The sequence below is a fragment of the Antennarius striatus genome, chromosome 15, assembly GCF_040054535.1.
Source record: "Antennarius striatus isolate MH-2024 chromosome 15, ASM4005453v1, whole genome shotgun sequence".
NCBI lineage: Eukaryota > Metazoa > Chordata > Actinopteri > Lophiiformes > Antennariidae > Antennarius > Antennarius striatus.
Window position 1 is genome coordinate 9,177,602 of NC_090790.1, and position 15,210 is coordinate 9,192,811.

At 40.0% G+C, this 15,210-nt stretch overlaps 2 protein-coding genes across 5 annotated transcripts in view; both read right to left on the reverse strand.

The window, feature by feature from the left end:
- Positions 1-1,093: 1,093 nt before the first annotated feature.
- Positions 1,094-9,377, reverse strand: LOC137608299 (adenosine receptor A2b-like). 3 transcript variants are annotated; one of them, XM_068334566.1, is made up of 5 exons: positions 9,256-9,377; positions 6,188-6,752; positions 5,948-6,079; positions 4,386-4,489; positions 1,094-3,564 (listed from the first exon to the last, which is right to left on the reverse strand). In XM_068334566.1, the coding sequence occupies exons 2-5, from the start codon at positions 6,385-6,387 to the stop codon at positions 2,588-2,590; spliced, it is 1,413 nt and encodes a 470-aa protein (XP_068190667.1). In that variant the 5' UTR covers positions 6,388-6,752; positions 9,256-9,377; the 3' UTR covers positions 1,094-2,587. The 3 variants fall into 3 exon arrangements, with proteins under 3 accessions (XP_068190667.1, XP_068190668.1, XP_068190669.1); XM_068334567.1 differs by lacking the exon at positions 9,256-9,377 and adding an exon at positions 9,152-9,219; XM_068334568.1 differs by lacking the exon at positions 5,948-6,079.
- Positions 9,378-11,102: 1,725 nt separating this feature from the next.
- The window catches only part of bcr (BCR activator of RhoGEF and GTPase), a 73,812-nt gene continuing 69,704 nt past the window's right edge, over positions 11,103-15,210 (reverse strand). For both annotated transcript variants that reach the window (XM_068335262.1, XM_068335261.1), the window contains exon 24: positions 11,103-15,124. In XM_068335262.1, coding sequence (XP_068191363.1) covers positions 15,035-15,124 — 90 coding nt within the window. In that variant the 3' untranslated portion in view covers positions 11,103-15,034. The remainder of the gene's footprint in view (positions 15,125-15,210) is intronic.

Genomic DNA, 15,210 nt, shown 5'->3' on the forward strand with positions numbered 1-15,210 from the left:
ATAATTGATTTTATTTTTTTGTCATTTTCCTTCCAATCGAAGCAAAGTCTAAGCACCATATAGTCATTGCTTCTGCTGATTTTCTTGTTTTTAAAAAAACCGAGTCACCTTGAATCACCTATGACAGCTTTATCATAACCCTTATCTCACACCCGTCTAAACAGCACACAAAAACAAAACCATTAACCCACAGGTGACACCATTGTAACATACACATTGAATGTCCCTGTTCTATGTGGTCCAGTTTTGTGTTATAACTCACATCATTTTCCTTTAAGGATAAATGTGTGTGGGTTCTTATGGCTTAAAATGGAATTGCTACATCTGAAAATATCAAAGTGTAATGCATAGTTTTCGAATAAACACACACAAGCTAGATACATACCCATGTATGCTTATTCCTGGAGACCTGCCTCGGGGATTACTATAAGGCAATTAAATGTTGCCTAATGCAAGTATTTCCCGCAATAGCAGGGCATTTTAATGAGGGAAGAAAAAGCATAATGGCGTAATAAAAGACATCATTAAATGAACCTTCATTTGATTTCCATTGCATTAGGCTCATCGACTGGCGTCAACAGCTGGCTACTCTGTAAACAGCTCTTGCTGAGTAGTCTGTGGTCATGTGTATATGTACTTATGTGTGTGTACTTTTCATGCCATCTATCTTTGCATGCCTGACTCCACATAAGCCACACAGCAGACTTAGGAGGAATATTTGAATAGGTCAAACAATCTATTTGTTTTGGATAGATTGTAACTGATTTGTATACATCAGGTGTCTTTGGTGTGTGGACAAGTGTTGCTTGGCAGTTATAAAATTAGCAACATCAAATGTTCTATAGGTATCCATTACTTTGAGAAATCATTGCATTAACAATAATTTCATGTGAGATTGCCAGAACATTATGTTTGCTTTCAGTTGTGTTTCCAGTGGTTATCAGAGAGGTTCGCTCAGATTGCTAGTCAAAGTAGGACATACAGTACATTCCAGTCTGTATTTGCTTCATCTTTAACAGTATGGAGTCTGGTGGTATATGTGTATGAGTTCAGAACCTGTACAAAGAAAACAGTGAATTAGGTTATTTGCCTTTTAATTTTCCAGTGGGAATACACGATATGCTTGAGCATTACAAAAATTGACCTGATGCAACAATATGAAAAAATTCAGTTCAAGAATTTAAAGTTTGAAGTCATAAAAAAACTTTACAAGTTACAGTACAACTGCATTGAACTTAATATTATTAGACTTTGTTAAATAATTATTTATTATGGCTGTATTTAAAGGGGCAGCAAGATGGTGCAGGGGTTGGCCCTGTCGCCTCACAGCAAGAAGGTTCCGGGTTCAATTCCATCTGTGCAGAGTTTGCATGTTCTCCCCGTGTCTGCAGGGGTTCTCTCCAGGTTCTCCAGCTTCCTCTCACCTCCATAAACATGTGGTTCAGGTTCAAAAATTGCCCATAGTATGTGTGACGTGTGAGCAGTGACGTGTGGTGAGGTTCATGGCTGGTGAGGCACTGATTTCATCATAATTAGATATACAAATATAGGAACCTACGGTGTAGCTTATTCACCACCTAATTAGCAACAGTGAGTGGGTTATGTTTAAAGTCTTAGAGCCGAATTATTTACACATACAAACTGTAACACACAAATAAGCACATTTGATTAAAAAAACGTCATGTTGTTACCAACGTGTTTGTTTATTTGTTACGTTTACTTATAAATGAAGTCCATGCCGAGCTCCTTTTGAACAGAAGCATCGAAAATATTTTGATTTGAGACATGCAATCCTCCATTTTTATAGCAAGGCAAGGCGAGCAGAAAACAAATGAATGGCTGCACTTGACTCACTGACTATAGATTGTAGTTTACTTTCATTTCTGCGGCCGAGGAATCCTCGGTCAATCTCTGGGTTCACCAGCGCCCTCTACCACGAGGCATGAGAACTGCATGCCTCACTTCGTGCCTTTACCCAGGGGTTTCATGACCGCTCACCTCAAGAAAGATGTTACACACGTATAGTTGTTGACAAAAAAACACTGTACATTATATACATTAGCTTAATTATGGGAATTTAGTTCATAGAGCAAATTTAGTTCAAACAGCGACATATAGAGAGATAACATTACGGTCTCACTGTATAGCATGCCAGCACAGCTAGTCGAGCCATTGTACAATCCATGGTGAGGCTCAGCTGGCTGGTGCCTCACCGCAGGTCGCTAACCAGTATTTCTTCAGTAAGTGTGAAAATTCGGCGATTTTGAGTAAAAATAACGTAAAATTAGTGGCGTAAAACAGAAAATAACCATTTATTTCTTCTCATTTTCATTTTTTTCTTTAATGATGGTAGGTGAGGCATTGCCTCACCTGCCTTCCCTGACTGCACATCACTGGGTATGAATGTGTCATGAGTGGTTGTCTATTTGTGTGGCTCTGTGATGAGTTGGAACCTCACCAACAGTTTACCACACATGTCACCCAGCTGATGTGAGATGGGTGAGATGTGGGGTAAATCTCACCCAGCAATCATCTCATCTCAATGAATGAAAGGCTAAAAAAATATATTGTAATATAAGAAAAATTGTCAAGAGACTTCTGTTAGCTCTGTGGAGTGAACACAGTCTGTCTGTTTTAAAGAGAGAGTCTGAACATTTAAAAAACCATTGCAACTTCCATTATTTTTCACCTCCAAAACATCTGCCATTCCTCCCTGATATGAACCCAACTCTATTCTATCCTGAGCACAAAACTCCATGATGGATAGCCGTTGCTGCATTCCGAAAAAATCCCTGTTATTTCTTTGGTGACTGTTGCCTGTGGAGTCGCAGCTTGCAGCATCTACTAAATTTGATGTCCAGTGGCAAGAGGTTTCAGGAGTTGGAGTTGGTGGAGTTTGGTCAGGATTAGGGTTTAGGATGTAGCTGTTCGATATGGTGACACATGATGAATCGTCTTTACTGGCAGGGGAGGTAGTCCACATGATACTGCTGCCCCCAACACTTCTGCTATCACGGATCCCAAAATTGAGCCCACTTCCATCCCTCCTCCTGAGGATGTGCTGATATAAAATCCGCCGAAAAGTCTGTCTGAACTCCCGAATTCTATAGGCATAGATTAAGGGATTCACAACAGAGTTGGCATGGGAGAGAATAATGGCGATGTTTATCACCCAGATGTGTGAGCGCCCACTGCCCTCACACAGGTAGTGGTAGCAGTTGATGATATGTACTGGAAGCCAACAAACAGCAAAGAAACCCACAATGATGGACAGTGATTTGGCGGCATGCACCTCCTTCTGCAGGGTTGAACGCGATGTGCTCGACGATGAAGTCATTGCTTCGGTGACGGGCATCTGTGCAACTTTGAGCCCCATCAGTCGGAGCTGGTACCGTGCAGCCATGAAAATATGGGCATAGATGACCAGCATGACCAACAGGGGCACCAGCACGCAACCAAAGAAATTGAAATACACCATGTAGTCCATGTTAACCACGCCTTCAAACAGGCATTCTGTCAGGCCTTCAGGGCAGCTGTTCCCAGTGGTGACGGTGGCGTTCCAACCTGTACAGCAGATACAGCATTAGCTTGTTTTATCTTTTAGAGTCACACAAATACATTTACTGCAGAGAAGGAAGAATTCTATTCAGTTTACTGTCCATTAAAAACATGATTCAGACATGATTCAGAAGTTTCTCAGTTGAAAATCATAACTCCAGATCCAGAAAGTATCAAGAGGCCTTTCCCAAAACCAATGTGCTGGCATGGCTGTACATTTAATCTGGCAGATGTGACAGTCATCCATCCATCCATCAATCTTCTAATCACCGCTTTATCTGCTGTAGCGGGTCACGGGGAGCTGGAGCCTATCCTAGCTGGCTTAGGGCGTGAGGCGGGGGACACTCCGGAACGGCCAATTAACCTGAAGCGCATGTTTTTGGAGGTGGGAGGACGCCAGAGAATCCGCAGAAAACCCACGCAGACACAGGGAGAACATGCAAACTTCGCACAGAGCGGGACTCGAACCCAGACCCACCTTGCTGTGCGGCGACAGCGCTACCCACTGCCCCACCGTTCCGCCCCCAGTACAGTTATAGTTGGGAAAAATTAAATCCCTCTCTTGTATACAGTGGAGGCACACACATACACACACACACACACACACACACACACACACACACACACACACACACACACACACACACACACACACACACACACACACACACACACACACACACACACACACACACAAAATAACATATTAGCATTCTAGACAGGGGGTAAAATGACACTTGAGGGTTTGCTATAAACAGTGATGTATTTCTACAGGTACTCTGTCAAACAACTCTGAACATTTACAGTTAATCAAAATAATCCCCCACCTCTGTTCCAGCCCAGCATCGGCATCAGGCCGATGCCCACCGACAGGACCCAGCACAGTGCGATGATGCCTTTTGCCCTCTGCCCGGTCACCAGGCTGTTGTATCTGGAAGGTTGAGCAGAGCAAAACTAGTTGATTTATCTAATCTCAGTGTGATCTAAGCTTCTATTTAATATTTTTGTTTAATATTTGAGTCCAATGAAATCACAATGGTTGTGCATTCAAGCTTAATTCTCGCATTATTCAGTAAACAACGTGTGTATACAACTGTTGAACTGAAGAGTTTTTAATTCCTGCATCAGCAGGTTCTAATTACATAGTAACCACACACAGTCATTTGCCAAGCATCTGTCCTGTGCGTTTATCTGTCACAAGTAGTAGGGTATATGGTAGTATTGCATTATGTGTTCTTCCTTCCTTCCACATTAGAAGTGCAAAATCTTTCTATATATGTGTTGTAAAACTGCATCCTGTTGAATGCGTGTGTGGGAATCTACATTATCTGCAATAAAGGGATTTCCTCCTTATTACTGTAAATTTTAAACTTTAAATGACCACTCAAAGGAATTAGTTACTCAGTGCAGTGAAATGCAAACATAAGGCTGAAATCTTTAACAAAACAACTGTAATAAAATTATTTTGACACCCTGTATCAATGGCTTTTAACTTTGAATTTTTGCTGACAAAATATCTCACCAACCAGCATAGGTGGGCTGCATCAATGTGAACATTGCTTTATTCACACACAGGCAAAAGCAGAAAATTTGGCAGGAGGAATAAAAATAGACAATAAGTGTGAATAATTCTAGTATTTTTGGTTACATCACCTCATCTATGCCCAATGTTCCATGCGACTGTCTTTCATGGCCACAGCGGCAGCCAGCAGGCTATATTTAAGCTTCCTAAAATTCTGATGAATTATTAGCCCTCTGGATTTTGGTGCCAGGACTGTCGCACCCATGCAAGCATGCAAACACACACAGTGAAGCTGTTACACAACTGCTTATGCAAATGTGTCACCTGATGAGGATTAGGTGTAATATCCTCCTGTGCCAGAGGTGAAGTATGCAGCTGCGACTGAACAGTAGTAGCTTTGGTTACACGCGTGTAAACAGTATGGCTCAATGGAAAGATTGAAAGAGGTGATGATCAGAGAGAAGCTTCAAAATGTATTTGAATAGTTTTGATGCAAAAGGAAGAACAAGACAGAGGCCTTAAGCATGTTTGAAGCCACTGACATCACACAGACTGTGAACTAATAAACCTGTAGGCTACATGTGTCCGTACACAGATGGCCAGACTATCCCTAACTGAATAGACTCTGGATAATTGGGTGTCTTTTCATACACCACTGCATATGTTGTCCAGGTTTAATTCTCTGATATGAGAACTACGTGTATGAAAAGAGGATCAATATGATCTTCATGAGGGCACAATTTCCACAAAGCACCAGCAAAAAGTTCGTGAAAGTTGGTTAAAAAGTTGAACTGGGTTTTATCAAAGTGAGTTTATGTGTCTGTTTCTGTTTTTTTTGAGGGTTAGTGCAACCATTGTCTTCCTCACCTGAGTGGGTTCTTGATGGCAATATAGCGGTCAATAGCTACGGCCAGCAGGCTGAAGATGGAGCTCTGGGTGAGTATGAGAACGAAGCAGGCGATGAACAGGCAGCCAAAGAAGTTTGCGCAGAAGCCGATGCTGAATTGTGAGAAACCAACGCAGACATTAGATTCTTACAAATGTGATTACATTGAATTTGAGTGCTATAAACAGACATTTAAAACGATATGATGAATGTAACAATACCTAATCGTGATGGCGAATGGAATCGCCAGAAGCCCCACAGCAATATCAGCAACTGCTAGTGAAACCAAGAAGAAGTTGGTGATGCTCTGCAGGTTGGAGTTGAGGCAAACAGCCCAGCATACCAGGACGTTCCCAGCCACAGCCAGGCAAGCAATAAGCAGCTCCAGACAAATATAGACCAGCTCGTAACTCTCCAGCATGGCTATTTTTCGTCCTTTTTTGCCTTCTGTGCTTTCATCCCACAGGTTCGATTGCTTTGGGTGGTTGTAGACACGATACCTTCTTGCCAAACATCATGATGGGATTTACAGCAAGAGCAATTTGAGTCACAGGAGGATGGCAAAGGCAGGAAGTTGCCACCACAAGCATCACACTTGTTACGCCTTGCTTCACTCGTGCTGTCACATGTGCTATATCAGCCTGTCAGGCTTCTCTTTTGTGTCTCTGGGCATTTTAATATCTCCTGCATTCAGCTTGGTTGAACTTGTGTCACAAAGGCACTAGAATATAAGGGAGGAAGCATCAGGAACTTTTGCTTGATAGTTGCCAAATCCAAAGCAGTTGTCTGGGGAAAGAGAAATAGCGTGAGAGCACAATCGTGGTTGTATGGCCTGAACAAACAGATTGCAGGCTCCCACAGACACACATGAGTCAGAAAAACCATTTATCTCAGGAAGACGGGGAGAGCTGATTTTCTATACACGGCCAAAGAAGATAGTCCAACAATGCACCTTTTATTTGGCGAAAAGTTTCCCAAAACCCTTCCACACACTCATTGTCCCCAACATCAACATGTTTCCCCCGAAAGAACTACCTACGCATTTCAAGGGTTTACCAATTATAGAGCACTTTGTGAAACTGTCTTTGTAGCATTTTGAAAGGCTATTTTGCTAAACTGCAAACAGATTGAGTGAAAACAGTGGTAAAACTCTCTGTAACATTCAGAAAGGAGGATTGTGAATGAAATGTGTGCAAGTTATTTAGGCTACTGAACACACACACACACACACACACACACACACACACACACACACACACACACACACACACACACACACACACACAAACATAAAAACATACATAAAGGATTACATCAAATACATACGTAAGAATATCTACGCAAATGCTGAACTATTCTTTTAAGGATTTTTGTTCCAACATTTCTGCAGTTGCTATTAATTTACAAAAAAATAAATATTTATTTTTCAGTATCAAAATCATTATCTTTAAGTTGAGAGGTAGTGTAATAAATCAACATCTTAAACAACCTGCTGTACATTAGCTCATCTGAACCATATGGAACATGTTTCATCCTTTTATCCACCTTGAATTGATTGCCAGAGTAGGGAGCGGACATACTGTATGTTAACGGCGAACGTTATTGACTGCAGTGAAAAACAATGACCATTTGTAAATATGACCTAGTTCCATCCAAAGGCAACACAAATAGCAGGGTTCTCACAAGGTAAGATTCAACACGATTGAATGTACAGCAAATAATTCATCAAATGAGAACAAAAACTAAATTGAGTCAATATAACAAAGCACTGTTCAGTTCATTCTGACCTATCTAGGAAAATAGGAGTCCCTACTCGGCATTCACTCAATCGAATGGGAAATATTCCAGTATTCCGGCTGGTATTGAAGCCTGTAACTCAACAAGTGGATGTAGCTGAGTATCCAAACAGCTGTAACAACAATATAAATGATAAAACTATAAAAGTTTTGTACAGTTATTGTGGAATTCCCCTTGAGTAATATCAAACCACTTCCCCAGCATTTGGGATAGAAATATTTCTATATCAAAATTCCACTGAATAAAAAAGATTATTACTGTACTCTTGATTTCCTATTTAAGTTGCAATTTCCTGGCCTGGTATATAATTAGAAACATATTTTACTATCTGTTATTTCTCATTCCAACTGGCCTCGTGAGTAGAACGACTAGATAAAAGACTTCAAACGTGTAACTTTCTTCATATTAAAATGTAACGACTTCCAGGGCTGTGTGTTGATAATATGAAGACAACATAAAAACAACCATTTACGGTACTTACTTACTTACACACATTTCCAATCATGCATGAATGCAGTCACACCCAGTTTCATTATTCGTTCATTATTCAGCATCTGTTTGCCACACATATCTTTGTGGCTCCACCAGCTGATCCGAGTCTCAGGCTATAATTCTTGGACTGAAACTTTCTCACAGGACAAAGGAATTTAAACCAGGGATTTAACCTGTGACGGTTTGGACTTTTAGTGTTTAAGAATGGAAAAAGATGATGACCCCAGCCATGGTAAACAACTCTACAATGTAAAAACTGTAAAAACAAGTCATTCCTCACACCCATGCTTGTATGTTTATATACCATAGATATTACTTCTCATGATTATCACTTTGACTTTATGTACTTAGAGGCCTTGGAGGAAGTGATAAGAAAATACACATCCTGCTGGAAGGGACCTGTCTCTGCCCAGTCAGTCAACAAACCCCTCAGATCCACTAAAGCCAACAAAAAACAAAAAGAAAAGCTGTGAGCTTTCTACTGCACACATTTCTGTGTGTGTAAACTACGAAGGGAAGTACTGACATCACTGTGGTGAGCAAGGAAGAAGTGAAAAGACAACAGACATTACATGAGCTGAGCTACATGACAGCAGGGGTATTGATGTAATAGATGGAAAAACACTTCAGGAACTCTAGATCACCATTTTATCAACCATGGAATCTGAGACAATACATATGTAAATACATGTATTTGTAATATTGTTAAATTCATGTTTAATGGTGTAAATAAATGGATTTGTACAACAGTATAATTAAACATATACTTAATTGCGATACATTGCCAACTACAGAGAAGTTTTTCTAATGCAGTATGATGCCATTAAATTACAATTAAACGTATTCAGTTCATTTGATTCAATTCGTTGTCATAAAAACTCAGAGAACACTAATACCTGAAGAACAACCGACCACGGGTCAGCCAGAGCTGAAGGACAACATCTCTGATAAACTGTTGCTGAATATCAACCGAGAGCAGAAAGAAGAATTCTCTTCTTACCGAAATGCGAGTCGAAAAAAAAAAAAAAGAGACGTCTTCCGCTGCAGGTGAATCCTGTCCGGCCCCTGGGGGCCAACGTGGAGCTGAGGGGGGACAGACGAGATGTGAATTCTCTGATGTGGTTCCGCGGATCATGTTCCGTTTGTCAGAAGTTTAACATGCGCACAGTCTGCGCTCTCTCTCTCTCTCTCTCTCTCTCTCTCTCTCTCTCTCTCTCTCTCTCTCTCTCTCTCTCTCTCTCTCTCTCTCTCTCTCTCTCTCTCTCTCTCTCTCTCTCTCTCTCTCTCTCTCTCTCTCTCTCTCTCTCTCTCTCTCTCTCTCTCTCTCTCTCTCTCTCTCTCTCTCTCTCTCTCTCTCTCTCTCTCTCTCTCTCTCTCTCTCTCTCTCTCTCTCTCTCTCTCTCTCTCTCTCTCTCTCTCTCTCTCTCTCTCTCTCTCTCTCTCTCTCTCTCTCTCTCTCTCTCTCTGTGTGTGTGTGTGAAATCTGACGAAAAAAACAATAAAAGTACACACGAAATAAATGATCTTTTATCCCAGGACGAAATTCAGGTAATGCTTAACCTTGGTGCAATATCCTCCTCATAAGTTTGTCCCAACATAAATAGTTTGAATCTGATTTCATGTCAACTCAAAGATGAATTCAGGTATGTCGTGCCATCGTACCAGTCCCCTGACAGACAGCGTTTTTTCTTTTTACAAATCTGTCTCCAACGGCATAAGTCTTCTCAAAAATACAGACCGTTTTATCTCGCAGCAGATGATTAGACCGTTTTATCTCGCAGCAGATGATTTTTTTCTGTGCATGTGCTTTTTTTTTTTTCTGCACCAGCCCTCTTTGAAAAGCATGCGTTAAGAATTCCAAAAGGGCTCAGACTCCCACCCCCGTTGACAAAGATCCACAACACCACTGGGACACAGGCACAACAAACATGTGGAGGAAACAAGAAGTACCCCGACAGCACCAGGGGCAGGGGACAAGAGGTCCTCAAGGGACACCACACTGGGACTACTTGATATTTGAAGCATGGAAACCCAGTATGATTTTAAAGTGCAGTCTTTCTCCAGAATGGCAAGGGCATTAATTATGTATCAAAATAATTTACTGACATATTTAGAAAGACCCTTATGCAATCTCATTTATATTTGAGTGCTCCCATTATTTTCATGGTCAGTATATCATAGTATAAAGTGGCCACAAGACACCCGAGTCCCTTGATCCTGAAACGTCTGTAGCAGCAGTGCCCCCTAGAGGTTAAAGGGAGGTACTACAGGTTAAAAGCTGCCAGATTTACATGGGAGCAGTTGACTTGCCAAACAACACATGACATGCCAGAGCATACCAGAGACTCCAGAGTTTGATAGAAACAATAAGACCAAAATTTAAATAATCCAACTGCACCTCCAGCCTAAATAGAATAACTTTTAAAATTATCTTATCATTAAAAAGCTAGCATTTTGTGTTTATATAGTTTGACATTATATTTCCTTTCAGAGTCCAATACAGCTTAGAATGATATAGAATAAAGTAGAAGAAACAAATATTCTATAGTAAAACATCTGTCTGTATGGGTGTACCTGTAGTTTTATATTATATATATATATATATATATATATTTATTTTTTTTAAATTAAATTTTTTTTAAAGAGGGCAAGTTATCTAATTTGAGTCTGTTCAGGTATCTTTGAGGTTCCCTGTGGAAAACCCCCCAAAACAAAACAAAAAAAAAAGAACTGGTCAGATAAAGAGTGGTTCAGCCCCATCACATGTAAACCCACCTGCCCACAGACTTGATCTTAAAATTTAAAAAAGCACATCAAACACACCCTTCTATGTAGATACAAGGAGATTTTATTTAACATTTTTGTGTACAAACATAGGCTGCAAAAGCCTTCTAAACATGTTTGCCCTTGCGTACAGCATTCTTTTTTACAGTTCTACAAGCAGAACATTGAATATTGAACAGGAACCACAGTCAAAGAAATTGAGGAAGGTAAAAAGTGTTTGTGATCAATCAGCAAGTCTCATCTTCAGCTTTACAGCACGTAAGAAAACAAAACTACACGTCATCAAATTTAATATCAGCTTGACGTCATCGAGGTGGCAGCAGAGGGTCGTTTGAAAGTTTTAACTCTAATATGGAAATATAAAGTCATGTACAACTCAAATGAGATTTGTGTCATATTGAGCAATATGTTCCATATATTCAGGCTTTACATGAAAGCTTGTTGGTGCGTTTACTTTTTCCATGTACGTACATTAAAGGGGCTGAGGTTATGGAGGGTACATGCAGTTACACTGACAATCAACAGACCAAAACAATGTCGATTTTAGAGCAATATAAGACTCTTCTCCTCTACCACATACTGACAGCTCGGCTTTTCAAACAGACTAGAGGCGTGCCATGTTTGACTTGTAAGGGTCACGTCAGCAGACGCCACAATAAATAAAAGAGAAACCAAATAATGTACTCTCTAGTATAATACATATTATACAACTCCAGGAAAAAGTAAGTTTGAGTTATATTAACTAACAAAAATCTACCTTTTTCAAAATTATAAGAACCTGAATCCACTATTCATTCGCCTTCAGATAGCTAAACAATCACAGTGGCCAGTCTGATGTTTGACACACGCAACTACGGAGATGGGCTGGGGATGTGGAGCAAAGCGGTTTAAAGATGTCTGCTGATAGGTTGGGATTCTGGGACAAAATAGTGACAAGCAAAAGCCGATAAAGACATTTGTCTAACATGTAAAGACATATTTATCTAAAATTAACTAAACTTCAGTCAAAATTACATCATAAATAAATAGCCGCAGTAGAATCTGAAACCAAACAGGTACACAGCATAAATAAGAAGAAAAGGCATCAAAGCTGAAACTTCAAGAGCTCGAACGAGCAAATGGGCAAGAATGTCTGTGCTTCGCCCCGTTAAGACTGATTTTAATTAAAGCGTCACAGTCAGATGAGCGTGGCAAGTACAAAGGGTATGTATGGTTTGAGCTAAGACCATGCTTAAGATTAAGGTCCTGTCTTAGCCTTTGAGAGATGAGACATTAGTGGCCGTCCTCAGAAAAGGCAACAGGAGACTGGAAAAGGTGTCCATTGACATTTAGATTACAACAGGCGCTAAACAAAAACAGTGTTGAGGCACGATAGGGTCGTGTAGGCAATTGGGGCTTGTTATGAATTTAAACGATGAATGATGAAATCCCTCTATTTGACATCCTAAGAAATAAATCCTGATGTACGCACACTACAGTCGGCCAAAATTAGTGGACATGCAGTTGAAAAAGTAAAAGATTGAGCATTTATTATTATTTATGGGGTTGATACAATACTCTTATCAGTATTATGTGCAAAGTGAAAGTTTACTGTAAAAAAAAAAAGTAAAAATTGTAAATAGTAACATTTACTTGTATAGCTACCCTATGTTATCTTAAACATGGACACAACCACACACAAGCCCTTATCAGATCCACTAGACTGGTCAATTTGATTCAGCTTCATGCATGATATACCTTCATAGGAGAGGAGATGGAACCTTTCCCTTGATTTAGTCCCTCCTAAACAATAATCAGGTGCCCATATGGACATAGAAATGGGTTTGGCTTGCTGCATACATCAGTCTTCTTCATATTCGCTGTTGAAAGAACCTTTTTCTTGTGTGCTTCCGTTGTAAGCAATCGATCAAAATGTGCAATGAATCCGTGCGAAGTATCTTCTCTCCCGTAGGGATTGGTGTTGAAGGGGGTGCAAAAAAAAAGAAAAAAAAAGAGAGAAGCGATTTGGTCTAAAAACTTCTGAGGATAATCTCATGAATGGCTGAAATTATCTAACGCTTTATATTAACTGTGATTTTGCGCAGAATAAAAATGGATTTTTCCCCATCACTTGTACTGATGGCAGAAAAGGGCACCCGATTATTGACTTTAAATTGGCCAGAAAAGGACTACTGTAAAAATGTAAACCAGATACTCTTGAGTTACTGACATCCCAAAGTCTTTGATGATTTGAGCAAGACAGCAATAATTTAAAAAAAAATAAAATTAAACATGCCTGCATGTCAAATTCAGGGATCAAAATGAAAAACTTTAGTATAAACAAAATATCCCGAGCTTTCCAGCTTCCTGGCGGTTGAAATCAGACTTAATGGGTTGAGGAGAAGTTAAAGGGACAAACAATTATTCTGACATTTTTCCACATGTGAGATAAACAAAAACGTCAGGAGATGAAACATATTTTCCTTCATTAAAAACCAACAGATATGTTCTGCTCAGGTCACTTCAATTGTAAATACAGTAGTTTTAATATTACATGAGTGCAAGCACTAACCAAATGGTACAAAAAGAGACATATGCAAGTCTTTGTGTGGGTGTGTGTGCTGTATCATGACATTGCATAATGTCTACACTAGACAAGAGATGGTCTCTGGATGAGTAGTTCTGCTGAGGAACCCCCAGCAGTTAAAGAGCTTGTGCCTTTTCCACAGCAGCATACAGTATGCAACTAGTGTGATCCTTCATAATAGCATCTAAATGAGGAATAAATGATAGGCTGAACAGAACAGCAAAGTAGTTTCTATGAGAACAAGGCTAAATCCTGCTTATTTACTTGCAAGACTCAAGTCAAGGCTAAGTCCTACTGTTTCCTTTAATCAAACAAGTTAAAATGTCTACATATAAAAACAAACCTTCCCTCCCGACCCTCCAAATAAATTACAAGAAAAGCAATGATTACACTGTAAAACCAACAAAAAAAAAGAACAAAATCCAACTTTAAGATTCTATACATACTGTATCTGCAAATACGACTGCTTTCTTTCTCCTAGAAACAAACAAACATTATTTGGCAAAATGTCCTACGTTACAATTATGAAGGACACATCCAGAGAAAAGATACGAACACAGACAGTTCCTATATTAGAAAATATATTGCTTCCTGGATATTTAAGCTGAAAACTAGCTCAAGACACAAACAACAAAATGTTACATTTGGATAAAACCACAGGCAGTCAGATTGCACTGTTTTACTAATCAGTGGGTTCCTTTTCTTACAGTCCCTGTTTGAGCTGCAGAGATAGTCTCTAAGTGTCTCTTTACCCTTAAACCTAAAGGTGTTGGCTTCCTGACGCACTTAAAAACAAATAATAAAGACTGTGGAGGTTCCTTTTTTGAGTCACCACATTCTGAATGAGTGTCTTCTCAGAAATGGGACTCTGAGATGATGTAAGACATTATTTGGAAATTTCCTCAGAATGACATGAAGCAATATTTGAAATGGACAAACACATTTAAGCTGACTTAAGCTGATGATTGTCCAAAATAAACTCAAATGAAGAAGAATGTCTAAACACAAATGTACATGGACATTTTGACTTGTTGGCAAAGTAATTCAAAAACTAATTTAACTTTCCTATGGAGTGATTTTGACAATTTCCTGGTGTCGACCACAACCTTCTACAAGCTGTTCAGGTCCAATGACAACAAAGAGTCAGGTGGGAAAATGTGGATGGCATCACTGGAGGTACAAGAAATCACACTACACATCAGCTAATGGGAGATGTGAATAGCAAGGTCCTCGGTTCCTCTGAGCCTCAGAGGTCAAATGGCGCCGTCTTGGCTTTCAAGGGGGGGCGGCGGCAACAGAGACAGAGAGCTGTCTCAGGAATCCAGTCAGTCAATTCCAAAACACTCGACTACAGGCTCACTTTGAGCCACTGTCCTTCTGTTCACGCCTTCATGGTCAATGTCTCATGTAGGCAGAGTCAATGTTAGCTCTATACTTCAGTGGAAAAGAGGATGCTCTGTCGTTTACTGTCCGGGGTGGGTATTGTCTCCAGCTGCAGGAAATACAGCAACACCTGGACCTGCACAGAAATAAGTCCAAATGAGATCTCGGTCATCTTCACACGCAATCAGTGTAATTTTTTACAGGGAAATATTTCACAGGATT